Source organism: Urocitellus parryii, chromosome 2 (genome assembly GCF_045843805.1).
Source record: "Urocitellus parryii isolate mUroPar1 chromosome 2, mUroPar1.hap1, whole genome shotgun sequence".
NCBI lineage: Eukaryota > Metazoa > Chordata > Mammalia > Rodentia > Sciuridae > Urocitellus > Urocitellus parryii.
Window position 1 is genome coordinate 10,220,267 of NC_135532.1, and position 25,153 is coordinate 10,245,419.

General features: G+C 41.3%; 1 protein-coding gene across 2 annotated transcripts in view; it reads left to right on the top strand.

Moving 5' to 3' along the window:
* Nucleotides 1-25,153, top strand: part of Nalcn (sodium leak channel, non-selective) — a 278,563-nt gene that overhangs the window by 188,179 nt on the left and 65,231 nt on the right. For both annotated transcript variants that reach the window (XM_026399552.2, XM_077792082.1), the window contains 2 exons: nt 13,511-13,647; nt 14,741-14,882. In XM_026399552.2, coding sequence (XP_026255337.1) covers nt 13,511-13,647; nt 14,741-14,882 — 279 coding nt within the window. The remainder of the gene's footprint in view (nt 1-13,510; nt 13,648-14,740; nt 14,883-25,153) is intronic.

Consider the following 25,153-nt stretch of genomic DNA (forward strand, 5'->3'; position numbering starts at 1 on the left):
CAGGGTACAGTGTGACATAGATCAGTCACCCTTTTCCCCAGGGCAGGGGGAGGGGAAGGCTTCAAGACTGTCACTCATCCACATAGGGGCACCTGGAGAGCTAAAAGATTGGCTCCCCTGGCTGGATTTTGAGCTGGAGGGCCAGCAGAACTACCTGGTGCAGCCACGGGATAGGGCAAGGGGAGATGACTGGTGAAAGGCACTGGTGTCTTCCCTCTGAAAAATGGTGGGGTAGGGGCAGGTGAACATGCCCACGTGTGGCCTAGAGATTTCTGAAGGTAACAGGCCAGTCTGTGTACATGTGGCAGTAGGTTACAGGACTGTCTAGAAGAACACCTTATGAGACCCCAGCCCCTCCTAGTTCTGTGCCATGTCATCAATTGCAGAGGGGATTTCAGTGGCTCCCATACTAGAGGGAGGCAGGGAAGCCAGAGGCCTGCCTGTAGGCCAGGCCAGCTCAAGAGATGCTCCAACCAGGGAGGGGTCTAGGAAGAGTAGACTCCCTTTCTGTTAGGAGACTGGAGACTGGAGACTGTAGAAGGCTGAAGCAAAACTCTGCTTACAAACTACATGTTTCCCATCGGCAAAGTTCACGAGCTTTGAACAGGTCTAGATCCAGACCAAACCAGACAGGACCACCATGAGATGTGGCTAGCTTCCTAGGTTGATGCCTTCTTGCCCTACACCTCGCCCTGGCCTGCACTCTGGAGGTGCAGATGCCAAAGAAGGAGATGAGGCACCATGAAAGAGGGGACCATGTTCCTCCCCAGGACACCACCACAAGTCCCACTGGTAGTTTAGCATGGTGGGAGGTGAGGAGTGTTTGGATCAGATATGAGACTGGGCTGCACTACACCAATTTGTAATAACCAAGATAGTTCCAAAAGTTGCCAACCAGTCTTTTTTACTTTATTCATAGTTCAGCTTTCCCATAATGAGGATCAGTGATTTCCTGTGAACCTTTCCTTATTCTATGCAATGCACTTGCTCAGGACTAGAGCAGGGGAAATTGCTGCACCACAGCATTCTAGCACACAGCCAGGGCTCTGCTGAACATTCTGCACTCTGGTATTAACAAAGGAGCCATTTACATATTTCTAAGAAGTGAGAATCATATATGTATGTTATTTTGTTTGATGTTATTCTTATTTCTAGGCTGTTTTGAATAAAATATGTTGATTAATGTAAATTTTCATAGTGCATCTAATAAGCCCTTTTATCAAAGTATGCAGAATTTAACACTCTATAGTCGACCACAAGCATATTAAGTAATGAACTTGGAAATGTAAGATTTTTGCCTGAAAAGGAAATACTTATGGAAACAGATTATTGTGAGCTTCAAACCCCAACCAAAGACTCCCATGCAAAATATGTCTTCTTTATATTTAATTTAAAGTGCTGTATTTATTTTTTGAGAATACCATTACTGACACAACTTCATGTGTACTCTAAAGTGAGACAAATAAAGAAATTTATAGTGGCCAGACATGATAGCACATGCCTATAATCCCAGCTAGTCAGGAGGCTGAGGCAGGAGCATCTCTTGAGGCCAGCCTCAGCAACTTAGCAAGACCCTATCTCACAGTAAAAAAATAAAAAGGGCTGGGCAGAGGTGTTTAGCTCAGAGGTAAACACCTCTAGGTTCAATCCCAGTTGAAGAAGAATAAGAAGAAAAAGGAGGAGGAGGAGGAGGAAGAGGAGGAGGAGGAGGGAGAAGAAGGAGGGAGAAGAAGGAGGAGGGAGAAGAAGAAGGAGGAGGGAGAAGAAAGAAGAAGAAGGAGAAGGAGAAGAAGAAAGGAAGGAAAATAAACAAAGGAAAGAACTTTTACTGGCTGGAGATGTGGCTCAAGCGGTAGCGTGCTCGCCTAGCATGCATGCGGCCCAGGTTCGATCCTCGGCACCACATACCAACAAAGATGTTGTGTCTGCAGAGAACTAAAAAATAAATATTAAAAAAAAATTCTCTCTCTCTCTCTCTCTCTCCTCTCTCACTCTCCTCTCACTCTCTCTTTAAAAAAAAAAAAGGACTTTTACTAATAGAAAATAAGAGCCAAATTTCACACTATCAGAAGTTACAGATAACTGGGAAAATGCCAGAAAAGCCCTGTGGTACTGGATTGGATAGAATATGCTAGGTACATGCACGCATGAAGTAGTAGTATATTACGTACATGGTAGTACAAAATAACATACATGTATGATTCTCACTTCTTTGTGGTTATGTAGGAAACACACATACATGTAGGTAAGTGTATGGAAACTAAATGCAGATGTGTGGTTCAGCTCCATAGGTACATGGCTGGCCCTATGTGTTGGGCAGGCCTAGGTGCAGTAATATAGTAGTTTCCCTTTTCTGAAGTTTCTCTTTCCTTGGTTTCAGTTACCCAAAGTCAACTGCAGTCTGAAAATATCAAATGCAAAATCCCAGAAACAAATACATCATCCATTTGAAATCATGAGCTGCTCTGTGTTGAAGTCTTGCCCATCTCCTGTGTCTCCTGTCCACCCGTCCTGTTGTATCTGGGATGTCATCCCTTTCAGATGGACTGTCAGATGTCCCAGGGCTTGTATTCAGCTCAACCTTAATGTTTACATAATGGCTGTAAAGCACAAGAGCAGTGAGACCAGCAATTCAGATATGCCAAAGAGAAGCCGTAGGGTGTCCTCTAAGTGGGGAAGTGGAAATTCAGAGAGGGCAAGACCATGTTTCTATAACTTCCATCACACTACATCGTTATGATTTTTCTATTGCATTACTAGTTATTGTTACTCATTCCTTACTGTGCCTATTAATAAATTAAAATTTTATCACGGATATGTGCATATAGGGAAAAAAACAGTCTATATCGGGTTTGGTACTATCTGTGGTTTTAGAAAACCATGGGAGTCTTGAGACACAGCTCCCATGACTGAAGGGAGATTGGGTATGAATAACCATGGAAAAAAACTAGCACTAAGCTTCTGGTCTCAGCATTTGGTAGTAACAGAAAGTAAGAAGGAGCAGAAGAAGAGATGAGGGAGGGGAGGAAAAGGGGGAGGGAGAAAGAATATAATACCTCTAAGGTAGAGGAGTCAACTGAAAGAGCCCCTGGTGCCCACAGCAGAATCACTTTGGGCAATAAAATAACTAATAGTACTAGATTATCACCTAAATAATGAAATAAACAGCCACAAATCTGTTTATGTAAATGCATGATTGGAAAAAAAATGAATAGAAGAGACAACTCTTTTTTCAAAGAATAGTTCCAAATAACAAAATAGAAATGACAGCACACCATGCGGATACCACAGATACAGTCACTGCAGGCGGGATCTACTAATGAATGCTAAAATTAGTGCACGCAACTTTAAGGAGAAATGGAATATTGACGTGGCCTCTAAGTATCCCCTCCAAATGAATGATTAAATGATTACAGCAGTTTTAACAAGTGTCTGTAAATTCTTTGATATTCCTCTCTGCAAAGGCATAAAGCTTAACTGGCCTCTCCCTAATATCAGCTGGGATTCATACTGGCTCTTAACTGATTAAGGAAGAAAGGGAAATTGCTATGATCTTATAGTGAAGGAAATCTGGCAGACGACTTCTTGCTCAGGTGACTGTAGTTAGCATCACCAACAATTGGCATGTCGATGTCACATATGCTTTGATATGGTGGAAAAGGCTTATAATTCCAAAGTGTTCTTCCAGAAAGTCCCATAACTTCAATGTAGTCATTAGAAAGATCCAGGCAACACCAAGTTGAGGGATACTCTACATACTACCAGACTGGTGCTTCTCAAAACCCAGTGGTTTTTAAAACATGGTCACTACATGGTCATTTTTTAAAAATGGCCATTAAAACAAGGAAAGTCTGAGTTGCTGTTAGCAGCCAAGGGGAGCATAGGCAATGTGGCATGTGGTGTCCTGGTTGGAGTCCTGGAACAGAAAAAAAGCATGCATGGAAAAACTTGGGGATTCCAAACAAGTTCCATGCTGCAGTTCAACGTGTTGGACCAGGGTAAATTTCTTAGTTTTGATAAATGTTCTGTGATTATGTAAGATACTAACATAAAAAGAACAGGCTGGGTCAAGGGCATACAGGAACTCTCTGTACTTTTTGAAATTCTTATGTAAGTTTAATATTGCTTAAAAATAAAATGGGGTTTTTAATGGAAGAATAATTTTTATGACAAACTCTAATAACACAATATATAAATTGGCTTTGTTGCCTGGTTCAAAAATACATACATCTATGAAGTTTGTTTTCATAATTATGTGCTACTGACTTGGTAGTTAATTATGCTCTTTGATCTTAAAAAGTTGGGAGCACAAACCTCTCTGGGAGCCAAACACTTTGTACGATCGTATTTCTAATAGAAAATTCAATGTGACTTGCCATTTTCCTTCTGTCATCTTTACCAGTAATACAACTCATCCAACATCGGAAGGACTGCTTGTTCTGGTTAAAACTGCTAATTCTACATTGTAAAGAACCTCAGGAAAGATTGACAGAGTGATGCAGATGACACAGTGGCTCACTTCAGCTAGTTTATGGGTCATCATCTGTGTTGCCTTCTGTGTTCTTTATTGGTACTGGGGATTGAACCCAGGGGCCCTTAATCACTGAACCACATCCCCAGCTCTTTTCCATTTTTTTTATTTGGAGACAGGGGTCTCTCTATATTGCTTAGGGTCTCACTAAATTGCTGAGGCTGGCTTTGAACTTAACATCCTCCTGACTCAGCCTCCTGAGTCACTGGGATTCAGGTGCGCACCAGCAACCCAGTACCTTCTCTGTTCTTCTACTCATTATCATTGTGTTATCACTATCAATGTGTTGAAACATGATATGTGAGACCAAAGAGTTGCAAGGAGTCCTGCCCTTGATTAAAAATTTGCCATCTAGTTAGGGAAAGACATGTGCAATTGGAAATTTAGAATGGAAAGCCCTGAGAGAAAAAATAAGGTGCACAGCGAAAGTAATTCAGATGAGAGTCAGGTCCTGGAAGGTGTGTCAGAAATGATGAATCAACTTTTGTTAGGAAAGTGGGAGAAACTGTTTCAAATAAAAGTAATAGCAAGCATAAGATTGCAGGAGTAAAAGCACATTTATTATTTGCAAAGCTTGTTTTGATGAGGCAGTATGAAACAATTTGTAGAAGCTCAAGCTCAGGAATCAAAAAGGTTGTGATCAAATCCCAGTCCTGCCACATCTAGCTGCAAGACTTTAGGCAGCTGATTTAAGCTCCTTGGACTTGAGTTTCCTCATCTACAACAGGACATAGCGTGGTGCTGTGCTTGGATCTTACATCGGGGAACTATTTTGTAAGTTTAGTAATATTAGCAATGCAAAGTGTGGAGCCCAGGGCCAGCATGCACATGTACTATTCAACTGCCAATTGTTCTGATAAACATTCCTAGAGGAGGCGACTTGGGAAGGATATAAAAAGTTAAACGGGTTTAAAGGAAAGTGTGTCACAAGCAAGATAACAGTAGAGCCCTGTGAAGGACCTGAGAGGGAGACAGTCTATAAGGTCAGAGCACAGGGGTGAGGCATTGGAGGCACTCAGAAAATCAGCCTTTCATCCACGTGTTATTGAAAATCCTTGAATTAATTTAAGAACCAGGGAAAATGATGGTACTTCTTTTATCTTTTGGTCTTCTGAAGGATGGATTCTAAGGGACAAAACTAAGATGAAAGCCACTTAGAAGGGATCACACAGGTTTTGAATCTCTGAAACAAAACCTGTGTCACCAAGTGGCCCCTGGAGTTAGCAACATGGGAGATATTGGTGTCAGGCACCAGAGACCAGAGAGGGCGGAAAAACAGCAGGTAGCAATGTAGATGGCAGCAGATATCTCTTGGTAGAAGTAAGTTGGACAAGGAAGGAGAAAAGATCCGGAGAAATGTCTTCCTCTATTTTCATTTTCATTTTTACCATCAAGAGTCCTGAGAAAATAACCCAATCATCATAGTGAAAGGGAAGAAAGGGAACAGAGGGGGAGGTGAGTGGGTCCAGACTAGGGGGAGAGGGCCACAGAGCAGCTACTCCACGTGCTCAGGTGAAGTCCTGCTGCTGCAGAGCTGGCCTTACTGTGGCCCAGTGATAGCTTTAATTGATACAGCACATTTCCGTGGAGTAATTCAAGTCGCAGGCAATATGCTCTCTCACTTATAAATCTGGCCTTTATACATAAGAGTAAAAATCCTCATTTGTCATTTGAGAACACTGAAATCCAAAATGCTTAAGAGACTATAAAGCCTAAACAAAACTTAAATCCAAGTGGTCTTATTTTACTGTTTTGCCTTAGATTATGCTTTTGCCTGTGTTTTCTAAATCAGAAAAGACAATGGTGTAAGTGGGCACACACACACACACACACACACACACACCCTGAATTGCTTTTGATATGGGCTTTCCCCCTATTACTGAATATTCATCTCATAACATGAACCAAGTAGCTAGTCTTCATGAAGCTCTGGTATAATTGCATCTGAAGTGGAGCAAAAAAAATGCATTTTTTATCATAATGAGCATATTTCTATGACTCAGTAAAATCCCAAATGGAAACAACTGTCTCAGTTGAACAACGCAAGAGAGAGATGTAATGTAAAATAGAGGTGTTTGGGATCTAGAAGAAATGTAAAAAGCAATCTTTAGTCATCATTACTATCTCTAAAAAATAATTCATTCCATTAATGGGATTTTAAAAAATAATAAAATGTTTCCATTCGATATAATTAGGCATTCTGGTTTTAATAGGCCCTTTCCTCATACCAGTGGTCAGAGTTGCCTGCTAGCTTAGTGTTGTTGCTGATGTTATTTACATTGTTGCCCAGAGTAACCTTCGGAAGGACATTCAAAGCTGGAAAGACCTTACATTCAGTGTTCAGAGCATGGGCGAAGGCATTCCGTGCACTTTTTGAGGGGTGTCATGAGGTAGTGTCATTGCAGCAGCCCTTCCTAAGCTCTCTGCCGGGCTCCCAGGCAGCCAGCACAGCTCTGCAGCTTGTCCCTAGCACCCAGCTCCCCTCCCTACTCACAGGGCCCGGCTACATGGAGAAGTAACAGACCCATGGAGAGATGTACAAAAGAAAGCACCACGAGCGGTCCATCAGCTAATGTTCTAAAATGACTTTGAACATTTTGGAGTGCCAGCTGTCATACAAAATGTAGCTGCTATGACCCAGAGGCCAACCAAGAAATGAGCCTTCCAATTACATCGATGGCTTTAGTAGATGCGCCAAAGTAATTAAAACCCCAGCTTGACCTTGGGCGGACTAGATTTATTAAAGATTTTTGTACAAGGGGGGAAAATTAACTTTAAAAAAATTAGCTAAAAAAATTAGTTTTTAAAGGAGACATTTTTGAAAGTGTACAGCATTGCTGTCTTAATATGCGATCGTGAGAGCTGACTGCCCTGTGCCTTCAGCAAAAAATAAATAAATAAAAAATCTTCCCCTTTAAGAAACTACTTATTAGATTTAACAGGCTAGTGAGGATATTCTTTATTTTTTATATCAAGAGTTTATAATAACACAGGGATATTATTAAAAACCACCGTTTAATCATTTCTCCAGATTGTCCATCTGTTTTAACCCAGAAGCCATGTAATTTGGATTGTAAAATCACATAAAGAAATTGCTTTCAAAAAACTCCTTTGAAAAACAATAGTCTATGTTTCAGGAAGACTCTATATTCTGAATTGCTATGTCATGAATAGGTCCAGAAAAACCAGCAGACACCATTGTGTAAAGAAGTAAAGAAAATTCAGCCTTAATTTACTCACAAATAACAAAAAAAGGAGAAAGAAGCTCATTTTCCCTGATGGAACATCATTTTTCATATCCTGAAGCCAAAAACTGCTCTTCACTTATGTCCACCCACATATCTATTCACATTTCTCCAACTAGCATGGACTTGATTTGAAAAGGGGAATCTTTCACAAGATGCTTTTTATATTGTTGTCTTTTAGGAATTCACACGAAAACAATTATATTAATGTTTTTTAATGTAATCCTTCAATTCGGTTTTTGTTGCAGCATTGAGAAAGGAAGTGAAAGTGAATAATGTTTGAATATCCTAACAGAGAAAGCACAGGCTGAAATGGGGAAGATTTAAGCGACGAGGCAGAACAGGGTATGTGTCATGCACAGCAATTACTCCCGACTCTCTTGAGAAGTATAGGAAAGCAAACGGCTTTCAGGCGTGTGGTCTGCAATGATATCTCCACAAGACAGATGCTGAGCTGTACAACAGCACTGAGCTTAGACGATTTATATTTTTTTTTAAAGTTCAAGGTTTGAAATCTGTTTCTTTGATTGTAATTTTTTTTTTTACTGTGCCTTTTTTTCTAACCATGTGAGTCTGTTACAAAGCTATCATCTGATCTATAGGGTACAATCAGACCTCCTGCTCAGTGGAAGCCACTATAAACTTCTCCTTTTGTACTTTTCTTTAATTCATGTTTTTCAACATAAAGATTTAAATCTTAGCATTCTATGTGTTGAGTTCCTTTCCTTCAGGAATCATGATCTTCGAATTTTTTAATGGACATTTACAATTATAATTATGTTAAAAGGTCTACTTGTGGTGGGAGAGTATAATGATCTTAGATTCATTCGTATCCAGTTCTAATATTGGTATTATCTGCTCATTTGCATCAAAGTGGATTGAATCTTGGAGAATCTGCATGTAAGCAAGAAGGAGAAATAATTTGGATATAAAGTAGAATATCATTGTGTTACATTTTGAAGAAACTCTTGAGTGGCCTCAGAGTACCGCGAAAGGCTTCTGTGTGTCCGGATGACCCCCGATCCCATCTTGCTGCCCCTCCTTTTTTGTCTCTGTCTTGGTCAAGTTCAGGGACCTGGAAGGGAGAAGTGGTCTAGGTGGCAGTGAAGGACAGCAGTGAAGTGTGAATCAGAGGGTTTGTGCATCCTGTGCCCCCTTTTCCTCACTTTGTGCTGAACTAGAATATTCACCTAGAAAGAGGCATTTTGCTGACTTTTTAAAAACAACAAATAAAGAAATGCCCACTATGCCTCAGCGGCCCCAGCCCCAGCACCCTCTCAGCCAGCAATCTCCCCCCACCAGGACAGCCCCTCCGCTGACCCTGTGCAGCACAGATGGGTGCGTGCTGCTCTTTGAACTGATCTCAGTGGAGTCGTTCAGTGTGCCCTTTTCTGCGTCTGCCCACCTTCACCAGCCTTATGCTAGGCAGTTCATCCATATTCTTGTGTTGCCATACAGCTCCCTCAAAATGTTTAAATCAACCACGATTTATTTTTCCATCTATCCCCATAGGCATTTGAATGGTTGGCAGTTGGGACTCTTACAAATGGCACTGTGGTGGGTGGGCATACAAGGGCCGAGCTGTGGCACAGGTATGCACGCTATTCCAGCACCTAGGGGCCTAGGGTGGGTGGGTGTGTGTGTGTGTGTGTGTGTGTGTGTGTATTTATCTTAGTTGATGCTGCTTATCTGTTAAAAACAGAAGAAAGAAAGCATGGTGTGTGCACTGGCACTTAGGAAGAGGCCCATGTGCAATTCACTGCCCTGTAGGGAGGGCCAGTGCGTCTGCCAGTCAAGCAGCCCTCACCTTGCCCTCTTCTGAGTGGCCCTTCTGCACATCTGTGGAGCCAGTTAGACAGTAGTCAAGAAGAGAGAGAGTTTGCACGACTTGAAGGAGCTTCTGAGTCAGGCAGAAGAGCTGCTTATTTGCTCTTTGTAGGGTTACAGTGAAGGGGCCAACACGTGCCGAGCTCTACTTCATTTCCAAACACTTATTCCATTTCTGCTCTCTAGAAGGTGATATGGAAGTAAATTTAAAAATGGAAATATTGCCCCTAAGGTGTTTCCAGGCTCTCAGGAGTATAAATATCTCTAATGCAAATTAGGATGAGATGAGATCCATTTTGAAAACATGAAAGATTATCTTTTAATACTGGTAGTTTACATATGTTAAACAATATATTCTAGAATATTTGATTAAATATAACTTGACATTTCCCCAATACATCCCTTTTTAAAATTGTATAAATCTGAACTTGGTCTAAACATTCATCAGCTTGTCAACGACAAACATCAGTTCAGATTAAATGCTGCAAAAATCAAATTTTTCCATTCCATGAATGCAGGGCACAAGTATCCACAGGGACACATTTATTCAGTCACTTAATAGATATCGTGTGCTTCTCCCTCCACCCTTTGGGATGTGCCTTAAAGCCTTTCTTTTGTTTCCCAACTGAAGGCGCTAGAGTTAGTTCTGCCACTAGTTAGTACAATTATTTAATCAGTGACGATTTGTGTAGCTTATTTTGTGACAACTGCTGTTCCGGGCACTGGATGTGGAATAATGAGGACCTCACGTGGTCCCAGTCCTCTCAAGAGTTCACAATCATGGGTAAAAGAGTTACATTGTTCATGTGGTCACACAATGGAATGGAAATGAATCTAACTAGAGCCTCTGGATGAGAAGCTTACTTGCACGATTGGCCTTTGCAGAGGTAACTGTTGCGTTAATCACTCTGGATTAGGGCCCTGGGTCCCATGTTTGGCATCCTTTGCAGAGAAAGGACAGGCAGACACAGATACGGAGACAGACACACAGGAAGAAGGATGTAGACTAGACCAGTACCGGGGTGATGCGCCACAAGCCCAGGAATGCCGAGGACTGCTGGGAATCACCAGACGCTGGAATAGGCAAGGCAGGCTCTTCCCTGAGCCTCCTGTGGGAGCAGGGCCCTGGAGAAACCTTGGTCTCCGACTTGTAGCCCCAGAATGCTGAGAGTTGGCAGCATCTCTTGCTTTAAGGTACTGGCTCATGGTAACTGGTTACAGAATCCTGGGCTCAGCAATTTTATGTGGTTCAGTTTAACATGTTATGGACTTGTAAGAGGAAGACTTTGTTGGTCGGAGGAAAATTCTCTAAGAACTGTGAGGGGAACTGGAAAACAAGTCAAATTTAATGAAATTTAAGAGAGAGGGTGTGGAAGAGGAGCTCAGCAGAGGGCATGGCAGGTGCAAAGGTCCACACACCTCTGAGGGACCTGCAAGATGTGGTTGGAACAGAGGTTAAGCTGAGGCTGCACAGGTGTGAAGGAGCCAAAGCAGACCTCAGAGTCTAGAGTAAAAGAGTTAGGTATTTGAAGAGCAGTGTGATGCCACCAGAATGTTTTAAGATGAAAATTGAGAAGCTTTCTAAAACCACAGAATGGAGAACAGACTAGAAACAGCCAGCACAGAGGGGGCCTTAATGGGGAGCACAGGGGCCAGGGGTGTCTGTGGCCAGGCAGGTGCTGGTGGGGCTGGAAGTAGTGCACAGGCTGAGAGATTTTTAGGGAAGAGCTCTGTGTTTTCATTTCGACAATGGATCCCAACTCATGCACCATTTGTCCTCATACCTCTTTGAAGAGACTGAACACTCATAAAATATGCAAGTCAGTCCTGGTACACTTGGGGCCCCGTGATGACAGCATAATCACATGTAGCCATTCTGCTGCCCAAGAAATCTAGGTCAAAGGAACGTCTTCAGTTTTCTTCTTGCTTTTCCCTTTGCTTCCTACCCTGTGCTCCGTTAACATCCCCACCAGGAAGCCATTACACCTCATTGTCATCATCTGTGATAGAGCCATCTACGTGGTTATCAAGTGGGTTGGGCCAGGGCAGGTGCAGTGACATTTACTTTAACACCCCCTAGAACTTAGCCCAGGACCTAGCGCTGGGACAGGACTTAGCTCAACGGCATCAACATACCAACACAAAGTCAGCAGGTGCACGAATCAGCAAAAAACCCTCATTTCTACTGGGTGGCATCAGCCTGTCTTTGGCCTGACAGAACTCCTGTGTGGTCTGCCTTAATTTGTTAGCGCCTCTCTCTTTTTCCACGTGGTCTCCTTACCACTGACAAGTATATTTTACCAGTTGTGTCAATGACCTGATAGAAAACAAGTCTCTTTCTCATAACAAGTCTCTTCATTTTTATCATTTTTCAAATTGTCCCCATCTCATGGTTCTTGCCTGTGCCTCTGGGAGCTGAGTGTTGGCTATCATCATTGTGACCATCAGATGGTCAAGAACACACCCTCTGTGCACACGGCCATGCTGAGGCTTCTCCTAGGGAGGGAGGGAAGTAGCCAGCAGCCATGGCCCCTCCCCTAACTGAGATGACCATCTAAGACAGAGAAGCAAAGGCTGCCCGCCAGACTAAATAGGAGCAACAATGGCTGAGATTAAACGGGGATGATATGCGAAACAAAGGTGGAAGAGCAGTATCTGCAACAGAGGGGAACACCAGGAATCAGAACATGCAATCTCTCCATGAAGCCACAGCCAGACGGACAGCAGAGACATCAATCATATTAGAGTTGGGCTCTCCCCTCAAAATGCAGCACCCCTGTTCCCTCTGGCCTGTTTGCGTCTCCATGTGCTGCAGGTTAGAGGGAAGAGTTGCCCCCTCTATTCCTGTTACCAGAGCTCCAGACTTTTCCTGCTAATCTTCCCTCAACCTGAGACAGATGGCAATTTTGAAGTAACAGGCGGATGGCTTTAGATGTCTCCCCAGCCCTTCCAGAAAGAGCTGTCTGAATTAAATATGCTCTCTGAAGGGGCCCAGTGTTACAAGGTGCAGGTTGGAAAGCCAGGGCAGGGACAGGCAACCATGACAATAAATTCCCGTTTACGGAGAGGTGTCACGAAAGGAGGAAAGAGAAGCAAAGAGGACCCCCCAGACAAGTCAGCATGGAAGGTGGAAAAGAAAGTGCAGAATGAATTCCATCAGCTGAAATGGATCCTCTTAATTTCTCCTTAGTCCAGCATCGGCACCTGCTGGTGAGGTTAAGCCTCAGCTGCCCCCGAAAGCAATTTGTAGAAATGTAAATATATCATAAGCAGATGAATAGCTAGATAAGGGAATGTCATTTGCTTTCCATTTTTCACAAAGATAATTTAAAGTCAGTCATTCCCAAGCATCTTTACAACCAAACAGAGAATACTTTTGTTTTATTGGTCAGTGTGTTATTTTTATGTTGAACTTTTAAATCTGCTAGATTGCATGACCAATTTTCTTGACATTTTCACTTTTCAAATATCACCACTCAGCATGATTCTGTAGCTCATATTGTCATCTTTTTATTCTTTCAATTTCTAATTCTAGCCTGAATTTGGATCAGTCAAATTTTGTTGTTTAAGTACGTGAGGGATAAGTGAAAAGTTTTATGGACTATATGGAATGAAAGGAGGTTTATATTTGGGAATAGAATAACAAAGTTCTGTTCTACCTTTTTTGTTTATTTTTATCATTTGTAAAATTTTGTTTGTTTCCCCAGAACCGAAAAGTTTCAACACACATAAAAAACCATCTATGGCAATAGTGTAGGTGGCTGAGGAGGGGTTATGCTTGGTGGGCTTTTGCTGCCACCTTGTGGTTCATTTTTGTAATTACTCATTGTCCCCTCAATTCTAAAACGGATTTTCTATAACAGTTCTATAGGTTCCCCCCTTTTTTCTTCTTTCTATTTTTTTTTAGTTAAAACAAAGTGAAGCAAATGCAGACACCAAAGAAAAGCTCCCTTTGCGCCTGCGAATCTTTGAAAAGTTTCCAAACAGACCGCAAATGGTGAAAATCTCAAAACTTCCTTCAGATTTTACAGTTCCTAAAATCAGGTATTCAAGTATTTCTTTAATTGTATATCTTGACTACACGGTAACAGGTTGATCTTAGATCAGATCTGGCTCTTCATTCAAACACACATGTGGGTGGATTTTTTCCTCTCTCTAAATTTCCATTCTGCCTCGGTTTTAAAGCCCTTGACCCCTGTGAAAAAAGCAGCCTATTCAGAGACGAGGCACCCTTTGCTGCAGGAGCCAGGCCACCAGGCCACCCCTGCTTCTCTCAAGACGGCTCCTCAGGGACCTGGTGTCCAGGTACATGGCACAGGTACTCAGTGTCACAGAGATGGCAGGCAGAGGCCAGCCTGGGACCCTCAGCACATAGGAGAAACGCACTCAGTGGAAGGGGCAAAGAGTCTGAGGCTGGATATGGAGCCATATTTTTAAACTTAATCAGAAAACCATAGTTGTGCATGGCTTAGTGACAGGGACGTGCTCTGGTTTTCCTCATTGGGTGAACACCCTCAAGTACATTTATGCAAACCGAGAGGACTGTGGTATCATTAGGCCCTACAGTCCCAGGGAACCACCCAATACACAGACCGTTGTTAGCCACAGTGTCTTTATGTGGCACGTCACCATATTGGCATTTCCAACTAAAAATATAAACAAAAGTAATTAATTGAATTTTATTACTTGGAGAGATGCTACTTGAATTTCTTTTTTTTTTTTTTACCATGTTTTAGAGATCAGAGGAAGTCTGTTTCTTTTGAGTCTCTAAATGTAAAATTATCTTTCAAGGCTTTTTATGATGAATGGAAGTTTGGAGAGATGAATTAATTCTTTCAAGTCTTAGAGGAAAGATAAAGTATCTTATTACCATAATAGGATTCAAAAAATGCCATCAATTACTGAATATCCTTGCTCTAAAGTTGTTTCAGGGACTTATTTTTTTAAAACAGGAGTCGGTGAGGAGGCTTTCTCTCAATTAAATGTTTTTGGTAATTAAATCTAAACACCACTCTCTGTGTGACATGTATTGTTTTCTATGATCTTTTGTCACTGCTTTCTCTAGCCCATTGCAAAATGCCATCACCTGCTCCATTTCATTAATAATGCTTGATGTGTGTGTACTTCATTTGCAAAGGGAAAGTTTTATGAAGCAGTTTATTGATCGCCAGCAACAGGATACTTGCTGTCTCTTCAGAATCCTCCCCTCGGCCTCTTCTTCATCCTGTGATCACTCCAAACGGTCAGCCATTGAAGACAACAAGTACATTGATCAAAAAGTAAGACTGCTGTCTCAAATGACCCAACTTTTTAAAGCATATATATGTTAGAGAAAAGAACCACATAATTATTTAGGTTTCTGGATGCCAGTGTGGCAAGAGAATAATGAAGAAACTATTTGGAGAAGAAATCATTAAGCCTTTTAACTTTTTATGAGTTTAAATTTTGCATTTCCCTAAGCCGGCCTTGGAGCTGTGCACCTGGCAGCCTGGTGACTTTGAATCCCTCGTTGCCTCCCATTCCTAGTGGACAGAACGGAGGGCTTCCACCCGCAAGGCACAGTCCAGGTTCAGCGGTACCCTGTGTGTTGCCATGTACAAGTGACCGGGCTTTGTACATTTATCTGATCAGGGGGCAGAACCAGAGCACCTGCCCTTAAAAATCCACCAAAATGGACTTATTTTATTACCACTTGTTGAGTGCTCACTATGCGGCAGGAATTATCTGTGTGAGTTATCTTATTCATTTTCTGATTTACCTATTTCTTTATCATTTGAAAAATAGATTTTTTTTCTCAAATTCCACAGTAAAGTGTCAGTAGGGAACCACATGCACGTAAGACAAATTTAGCTCATAATTTTTGAAGAAGTGTAATTTCCCATTCCTTTGCTTTTAAAAATGATGTAAGACATCCAGTGTGTCGTTCGGGTGCAACAGGTGAACTCATATACACCCACACGTGGACATGCTTATGTGTATGTACGCATGTACGTGTGTATATTACAGTATTGGTTTAATCACCTACTCCGAATAGGTTCAGGAGTATGATTAGCCAGAAGATAAAGGAACAATGAGAGAGTTCATAAGCGATGAGACATTAGAGCTCACAAAAGCATCTAATTCACTGGCAAGTACTTCACTTTGGAATTCCGAGCTCATTGTATTCCCTTAAAGCCTTCCCACCTCTGTCTCTTGCTTATTATGAAATCTTACCGTTCCGTGGTGACAAAGGGACGCCACTTCCTTCCTGCTCGGGATCTTCTTCCTCTCGGTTCCCCAGCACCCCAGGGAGGAGCTATTTTGGGGTGCCTTGGCCTTTGGCCTCACCTCTTCCTTGGCCCCATTCCCTCCACCAAAGAAGCACCACATTCTCCCCAGACTTCTCCCTGGTTGCTACCTTCTCCACTGTAGATTGGCCCTGCCTTCTTTCCATTTATTTATTTTCTCTTAGTCAGCTACAGATGTTACCCATCTACCTAAACAGCTCCAAATTATAGAAGACAGATCCATTGCCAATGTCTTTCTTCTTTTATTTGAAAGTAGTTAGGTTTGTTTGCCACTTTCTTTGGAGAAGTTTCTAAGATGTTCTAAGCATTCCTGGAATTCAGAAACTTTTCCAAGAGACACCTGTAAGTCTTTTGCCATCAGAAGTGACCAGCATGGGGGTCTCTTCAGTTGGCAGGCTGTATGAGCTCAGGGCAATGCTGTCTGCTCTTTGCCCAGCATTCCTTTTCCAGGTTAGGGCTGCCTTTTCTCCTGGAGGACTGTCCTCTCTCCAGTTTTGTCCTGTACTTGGAGATATTTTTTCTGTTTGGTCTTCCTGGCCACTAATTTATCTCAGCTGAAATGCCACATTGCTTTTAACTTTCAGTGAAAGATCATGAAATAGGTGGGTATTGCTGTTAAGTCTCCTTACAGTTTTTTTTTTTAAGAGAGAGAGAGAGAGGAGGGGGGGTTAATATTTATTTTTCAGTTTTCAGTGAACACAACATCTGAGGATAGAACCCAGTGCCCTGTGCGTGCCGGGCGAGCATGTTACCGCTTGAGCCACCTCCCCAGCCCCCTTACAGGTTTTTAGTTTGCTTTTAAAAAAAAAATTAAATTTTTCACTGCCCTTCACAGTTCGGATTCACTCAGCATTGTAGCAGGGCACAGAAGCCAAAGTTCACGTCCATGGATCAACAAGTGGCAGACAGTGGCTTGGTTCAGACAATCTGTCTGAAATTGACTCTCATGTGCTAGAGAGCAGATCAGTGTGTGGTGGTTTGGTTTGGTTTCCAGGGTACAGTACAATCCAGAGGTGGAATAACACCCAGGCTGGCCTTGGGTTGTACCCGCCTGTGTCCAGGAAGAGGACCAAGACCTGATATGCCTGCCCAGAGTCACAAAGCCACCACCTGCTTTTTAAATTACTAGGAATAATATCCCACAGGAAACATAAAATTGAACTGTCAGTCCATGAAAACTTATTTTCATTCTAAAAGGAAGCATGATGTCTCTCACATTTCTTGGATAGAATGATTTTTATTTGATGAGGAAAAAAAATTAAAAAGTGCTTAGTAGGGAGGGAGCCTGGGGAGATGTTCCTTTGTGCCCCCACATCCCTCTCTAGATGTTTTCTTGTTGGTTTAGGGTCAAAGAGCTTAAATGCCATTTCTAATTTTTTTAATGCCTGTTTATTTTTGTGGCTTTTAAAAAATCTTCTCTTTTAAGAGTTATTTGTAACCACCAGAAAATAGGGTAACAATTAGAGTTTTATTCTGTAATCTTATACTTGAGTCTATCCCATAATCTCCTGAAATACAATGAGTTAGCAGAGACACTGCTTCGCAGGTGTTTTCCAATTTAGTATTTAATAAAGAGACTGGGAAGTTTCTGAAGACTGCAGACAGTTCCCTATAAAGACAGTTGGCATAACCCACATTGTCTTAAACATAGACTATTGTAAGTGACAGTCACGTTGCCCTTCATCTCATCTATGCCTGGGTGACCCAAATGTTGGTAAAGTCCAGTTGGATCATGCAGCTCATCGCTAATGGCATTCCTTGTCTGGGTAAATGCTCCAGTTTGGAAAGGGAGAGGCAGACAACCTGCCCTTTCTGAGTCTAGGCGGCAGAGTTCCCTGGGGCAGGAGCAGTGGGAGCCTTACCCAGGTTGCCACCTGTCCCTTCTTAAAGCCTTGACTTGACCTAGGTGACCAGAAGGCAGACAGGCAGGTTGCTGGCCTTCCTCACCCAGGATGGCTCATCTCTGTTGAGACTCATTGGTTGGGGAAATTTGAAGTGGGGCCCCTTGCAGATGGATTTCAATGATAAGAACTGAACAGAAACAGAAATCAGAGAAAGCAACCTGGGGCTTGTGTTTTAACTATGGCAATTCCTTTTCATTTTTATTAAGAAATCCCAAAGCCACCAAGAAACAAAAGAGCAAAACACAGGCCCAAACCCTGAACATGGACCATACAACTCGTAGCTCCCCCTAAACAGCACTTTTCAGCACCCACTAGGAAATTTCTGTTCAAATCCCAGTAGCCCTTGGAAACGCTGATCAGTGTGAGATGGTGGGCCAGACCCTTCATTCTATGTGAAAAAAAAAAAAAAAAACGTCCACACCCTGCACAAATTGAGGCTGTTTTTCCTCTGTGAATGTTAAGAAAAAGAGAATGGAGAGGCCAGCTTATCATGCTTCTCACCACATGAACAAAGGAACGATACAATAAAAGTTTTTCCTTGAAGGTTACCTGTAAGGAGGAGCTTCCGACTTCCACACCAGGGAGAGCTACCTCTCTCTTGCCAGGGGAAACAGTAAGTCCAGGAACCTGAAGATCACTAGTGAAGAGGGAAAAAAAGTAAATCTACCACTGAGGATCACAAAAGGGCAGTGGAGTTGGATTAAGCATCGAGGAAAACGCAAAACACACATTAGGGGCGATTTTCTCCAAGTAATTACTTACCCTGCCTGGTTTGAGCAGTGATAAAAGATTCCCATGGCAACCTCATTCTGCAGAAACCCTGGTTTTAAAAATAGCCCTGTTGTGATCCCTTTTATCACGTAGTTTAAAACACCTGTCCTTCTCCCAGTAAACAACGAGCCCACAAAAATGTAGAATGCTTAAGTGATGGTTGGACCTGCCGAGGTACGGAAGGCAAAGACAGGACGAGTGTCTTCCCTCCACTTCCTGACCAAAGGCTAAGCCTCCATATCCTGAGAAGGGGTTTCCAGCTTCCAAGTAGAAAGAAATCAGGCAGCACTCACTCTTCATGTTATTGTCATCGAATCAGAGGTTCTGGAAGCAGAGTGCTTGCTAATCAGTTGGCTTTCTGGCACCCTGGAGATCACAGCCACCCCTGCGGTTGAGTCCGGGATTCTCTGGCCTGTGCTCCTAGTGCCACTTCCTGGGTCAGAACCTGCGGTGGCCTGGAAACATAGTGAGCCACATCCGCACGAGAAAGATGGGGGCACGAGGGCTGTCCCCTGCCTCCCACTTTTTGGCAAGGCAAGAGAGCCCATATGATAAGGAGAGTGAAGACTTCTCTCATAGTAGGGCAGCATCTGCCCACCTGTTGTCTGCCTCTCTCTGCTAAGTTCCTTAACGTGACTTTGAAATGAACAGCTAACACATATACATAAAGGGGAAAATCATAAGCTAATCACAATGTTTTGCTCTCCCCTTTTCATTTCCATTTGTCTTCCACATTCATTCATTCCTACAACAAACCACATGTATGGATTGCTCGCTACTCACCTGCCAATCTTCTGAGCCTGGGGAATTCTTCAATCAGTAAGATGTGGACCACGTCTTTTAGAACCTGAGAGTCAATCCAATGAAAGCAAAAGGTGTTGCAGAATGTGGGACAGCCCCCCTATCCCTCCCCTCAGGAGGAAGAAGACTGGAGATATGAGATGGAGGCAGGGAGACCCCATGGAAAGGCGAGATGAGCTTGGTGCAGCTGTTGGCAGAAGTCGAAACCAAGCAGTGGCTAACTGTTGCAGGTTCCTGGTCTCATCTGTAGGGATGATTCTTATTTTCAAGGTTTCTTAGGAGAATTAAACAAGACAACATAAGTTAAATGCCAGCACTTACCTGGCACAGCATGCCACGGGCCTCTCAAAGTAGATAGGAAAGGCTACTATCAGTATCCCAAACCCTGATGTCAGGTTCAGCAAACAGACTCACATGGATCCATCAGGACAAATGACTTAAATTTAACCTTAAGATGTAACAGGTTAGTTGAGCACAATACATCAATTTGTCATGGTCTGATGGTTGAGTTTTGTTTTTGGTGATATCTCAGTTGCTACCCCCATTGCCTACCCCGTGTCTTGGACTCTCAAGAAGTAAGTTAAATTGTTTTGTAAGATTGACTCTTCACAAAGCCTCGGTCATTGCCATACAATATGTTTGTAATTTTCTAAGTGATTATAGAGTGTTTGATGGTTTGTTCCAGCACATAGCAAGTTACTCATCCTGATCTATAATTTCCAGAATGAACACTTATTGAGAGAGAGAGAGAGAGGGAGGAGAGAGAGAGAGAGAGAGAGAGAGAGAGAGAGAGAGAGAGAGAGAGAGAGAGAAGCCTGTTTTACTCTTTAGGGCTTTTGCTCTTCTGAAAGAATTTTCTAAAATAATAGCTTAGAAGCTCTTCAGGACCAATCAAGATATCTCTCCAGGAGTGGAGGGGATCATGTAATGCTACCACATAGCCCTGTGCTGTATCTCAAAGACACAAGGCAGTGTGGTCCCAGGGGAAAGACACCAAATAGGAAGCCCTCATACTCCTCTCTTTAGCTTCAAACTGCTTTAGTAGATAATTGACTTCCCTCTTAGTCACAACAATGAAGAGGAAATGCAGATAGACATGGGATAAAATTAAAGCATTTTTTCCTCTTTTATTGATCTTTGCAGTAAATTATTGAGCTTAAAGATATGGCTATTCGAGTTCACAGTCTTACTAAAAAATCTGTTTTGAGGAGACCATTACATGCAAACAGTGTGCTATGTTCAGGGTGAAAAAAAAAATATTTTTCTACCTTCAATGAATGAGAACAGGAATTCCCTATCTGTGATTTTTTCTTTTCTTTCTTTTTATTTATTTATGTATTATTATTTTTTTTGTAGAACATTGAGTTGTGAAATCACTTTTAGTTTGGAATTATGTCACCTGTGTCCATTCCTTAGGTGTGTGTTCTTTGAGGGTGAAAGGAATATCAGGCTAGAATTAAGAATCTTCTTATAGCCAAGGTGGAAGACTTTTAAGAATTTGCAATACTATCTCAAAGACAGGTATCCAGATAAAGTCACTACATGAATCTCTGAAATATAAATTTATTCTTCTTTTTAAACTTTATTCTCTTTCAAATATGGTTTTTCCTGTAGGTACTTTTCATTAAGTGCCAGGCCAGCCTTGGTGTGTTATAACTGTTGCTGATGGCAACGTTCTTGTTATTTGTACCCTAAGTTCAAATGCAACTGAACCAGAATTAGAATTTGAAGTCTGCTTCCTTGCATCACCAAGTGTCACGATTTTAAAATCACAAACAGCTGCATCATTAAAAGCCTCTAACATTCTCTCCAGAATAATAAATCCACACATCCTTTTGATCTCTGCAGGTTTTGAATCTTTGTCTCTATGTTTACATGAGCTATGATCAGAAATCACTTTGTATTCTACTTCTGTAATTAAAACCTACCCAGCATACACCCTTGGTTCTTATCATAAACACCATGTATCGGACATACCTCAGACTTCTTCAGCCACCCAAGGCGCTGCTTGCCTTCCCCTTGCACTGCAGTTACCATTATACCACTCTGGTTGGTATGGAAGTCGTGGGAGATTGGACCCACTCCACAGAGACCCAGACTAAAGCACTGTTATAAAATTCAAGAGCCAAAAAAAAAAAAATTATGTCAAGTGAGTTTCAGCTGTTTAATCTCCAGTTTTAGAAGATTTTTCTATGTATAAAGTGAGTTGACTCAATTCAAAATAAGCATTACTCCCTCAGAATTTGTACCTCATTCACATTTGATATTTTAGGATTAAGTATTTTTTTTTTTACAAAAAAACAAGCAAAACAGAAAAGGGAGTAAACATTAAAAGTCGCCTTTTAGTTATGAACTTGATTCATTTTTTAAAATATATTTGAAGCACCTAGACAATGGAGGAACATAAGCTAGACAAGGAAGGTACCGTCTTTATTGGGAACTGTCTATCTGGTGGCCTCCTCGGGAAGGTGAAGGGATGCTTCTTACAGAGGAGAAATCAACTTGTGCTGGTATCCTAGGGCCCAGAGGAAGAAGGAAGTTTTAGGATGCGTGTGTGTGTGTGTGTGTGTGTGTGTGTGTGCGCGCGCGCACATATTTTAACTCTTGGTGTTTTTGTAGGGTTCAGAATGAAGCTTTGGGGGGTGGTATGTGTGTTGTGTGTGCATGAATGTTTTAACTCTTATACTTGGTGTTTTGCAGGGGTCAGAATTTATAATTTTGAAATAAGTTAAGATCAAAAATCTTGACCCATTATTTAAAGTGCCTTTTCGCAAAATTCACGTCTTAGACACATTTCAAAGCTTCCTAACATGACATTATAATGGAATTCACCTTTATGTACATTGTAATAGGACCGTTTTAATCATGGTGCCACCTACATTAATCACCTTTTAAAATTCTTTCTTTCCAAGCATAATGTCAGTTCCATAAAAAGTTTGTTTTATAGAAACCTCTTGCTATATACATGGTCTGTCATATGCACTTTGATATTAATTTTCAGTGCATAGGTGCATGAAAATTCAAGTAGAGTGAAATGCAGGGCCACCTTCAGCCTATGTAATTTTAAGTAATTGCTTCTTTCCAATTACTGTGTTTCCTGTGGGAGACTTACTCAATAGAGCAGCTCGTTAGAATAATCACGCTACACCTTCCCAGCAGAAGTGGTCGTCAGCAGCCCCTATTCATTGGACCATGGTTCTGTGCTTCATGGGCATATTTTCTTATAACCCTGTTACCATTTATTATGAATCTGTTAATATTTCCAAAGTGAGAAAAGAAAAATAGAGTCACTCAAACTTTTTCCCTGTTAGAAACAGAAATATATTATTAACACTTAAAATCAAGAAACTTAGTGCTTGTGTTGTTCTCTCCCAGGTAAACTTCATGGCTTCATCCTGCAGATGGTAGCTGGGGAGAAGTCATAGTTCTCTGGGTCTAAGCCTTGCAGGATCCCAGAGCAATCCAACATTCCCTGGAAGGTCATGGCTACTCCCAGGTGGCTGAATTACTTGAATTAATATTCTGATTGATTAAAAGTTGTGCTGGATCACTGATTTTAAGGAATCAGTAATGGAAAATATAAGTACTATGATATAACCATGCTGTCCTTAATTTATAGACCTCTTTTGGTTCCTCAGGGTTATTATTCTGATAATCAATTATATACCTGTAGAACAAAAGCAAACATTGGTTAATTTAGATTTCCAATTAGGATTTGGGCTAAGTAAAAAGTTTTTAATATGCGTAGACCAAATATTTCAAGTTGAGCAGGCAATATTTTGTTATAGCGTAGTTTAGAGAAACGTTTTAATGCTATGAAGCCTAGTGACATTTTACACAGACGTCATGATGCAGTGCAAAACTTTGTACCCTGAAGTTGTGCCATGCAGGATCATACTAATAATGCTGCAATTTTATCACACAGGACCTGAGACACCAATGTTTATGACTCTCAGATTTTTATTTGTAGAAAAGAGATAAAAATTCTTACCTATATAGATTATTTTGAAGATTAAGTTAAATTATGTAGATTAACATCTCAGCACAGATAAAGGAACCAATAAAAATAATAATGAAGAAGCTTTTGAAATACTTATGTAATGGTTGTCTAGTTATTTGTTGTATCACTGGAGAATAGTGTTCTAATTCAAGAGCAGATAATCTAGCCAGGCTCAATGATGCACACCTGTAATCCCAGCGGCTCTGGAGGCTGAGGCAGTAGGATTGGGAGTTCAAAGCCAGCCTCAGCAACAGTGAGGTGCTAAGCAACTCAGTGAGACCCTGTCTCTAAATAAAATACAAAATAGGTCTGGGGATGTAGCTCAGTGGTCGAGTACCCCTGAGTTCAATCAATGTACCAATAAAATAAAACAAAAACAGATAATCTATACAATTTAACTATTTACTGTAGTGGGAAGGAATCTTAGACATACACCAAATCAAGATCTTAGAGCAGACATCATTTGACCAAAATGTAATGAAATTAGAAACCCAGTGACAAGAAAATAACAACCCCCCAAAACACCCACACATTTGGAAGTTGAAAAATTCTTTCAAATAATCCATAAAGAAGAAAAAGCAATGAAAAAAGAAAAATATCTACAATTGGAAAGTAATGAACTTAATGTATGTCCAACTTATGGGAAGTAGCTAATGGTATTTTTAGAGAGAATATTATAGATTTGAATGCACATCTAGTAAGGGAATAAAGGCATTCAACTCAATAATTAATTAAAATATCACCAAATAAACCCACTAAGATTGCAGAAGGGAATAAATAATAAAAAGTAGGTATTAATCAAATGAGAAGGAAAGAAGAAATAAACAATATCAACAAACTAGAATTTCCTTTGAAAATAAAAATAAAGTGATAAACTACATCGAAATTCAAGATGAAGAAAGCAGAGTATCTTCTGGAATGACAGAGGGTTAGCTCAGGTTTTGAATCTCCTTGAATCTCCACATGAACAGACACAACTCCTAGGCGACAAAACCTAAATCCATTGATAGCAATTTCTACAGAACTAGGTCATCCACTGACCCCATATAAAAAACAGATGCAAACAGACCACTAGCCAATGATCTGCATGGCATTGGGGTCCCCTGGGAGGAAACCCAGGTTAGATACAGAGCATCCAGTGCTTATGAAAAACAGCACAGCTTCTTAGTGTACTGGGGAGAACAACATCCAGGAGTGAAATCAGAATGGAACAGGTCAGGGCCAGAGTGGTGAGGAAAATAGTAGGTCCTGATAAAATGAAGGGCGGGCAGGTGGAGGGATTGGGGAATAGAGTCAGGACTTCCTAGAAAAAAAGCTGCCATACTGGACTTGGAACACTGTGCTAAACCAACTACAGAGGAAGCCCTGGGTTGGAGGAGAAATACAGAACTGTGTGGGAAACCTGACTGTGCACAGAAATGAGCAAGAAAAATATCAAAGTCAAGTTCCCTATAAAAGTTATTATAAGGGAAAAAAAACCACCAAGCACACCATAAAGACGTGCCCATAAATAGCTCAACCTGTAGCATTCTGTTCCAAAATGAGTTAAAAGACATTAAGAACTGCATAAGATTGAAAAGACAACCTGGAGAAGATTTGGAAAAACTCAGAAAATGAAGTGCTGAATGTAGGAAGAAATGATAAATAAAAATAACGGAGAAATATAAAAGGACTAGGTACCGAAGATGATGCCCTTAGAGAAATAGAAAGAAGAAATTTCTGTAAAAAAAATTAAGAAACAGGTGAAAATAGTTTTCAAGAAAATGACAAAACAAAGAAAGTCATAT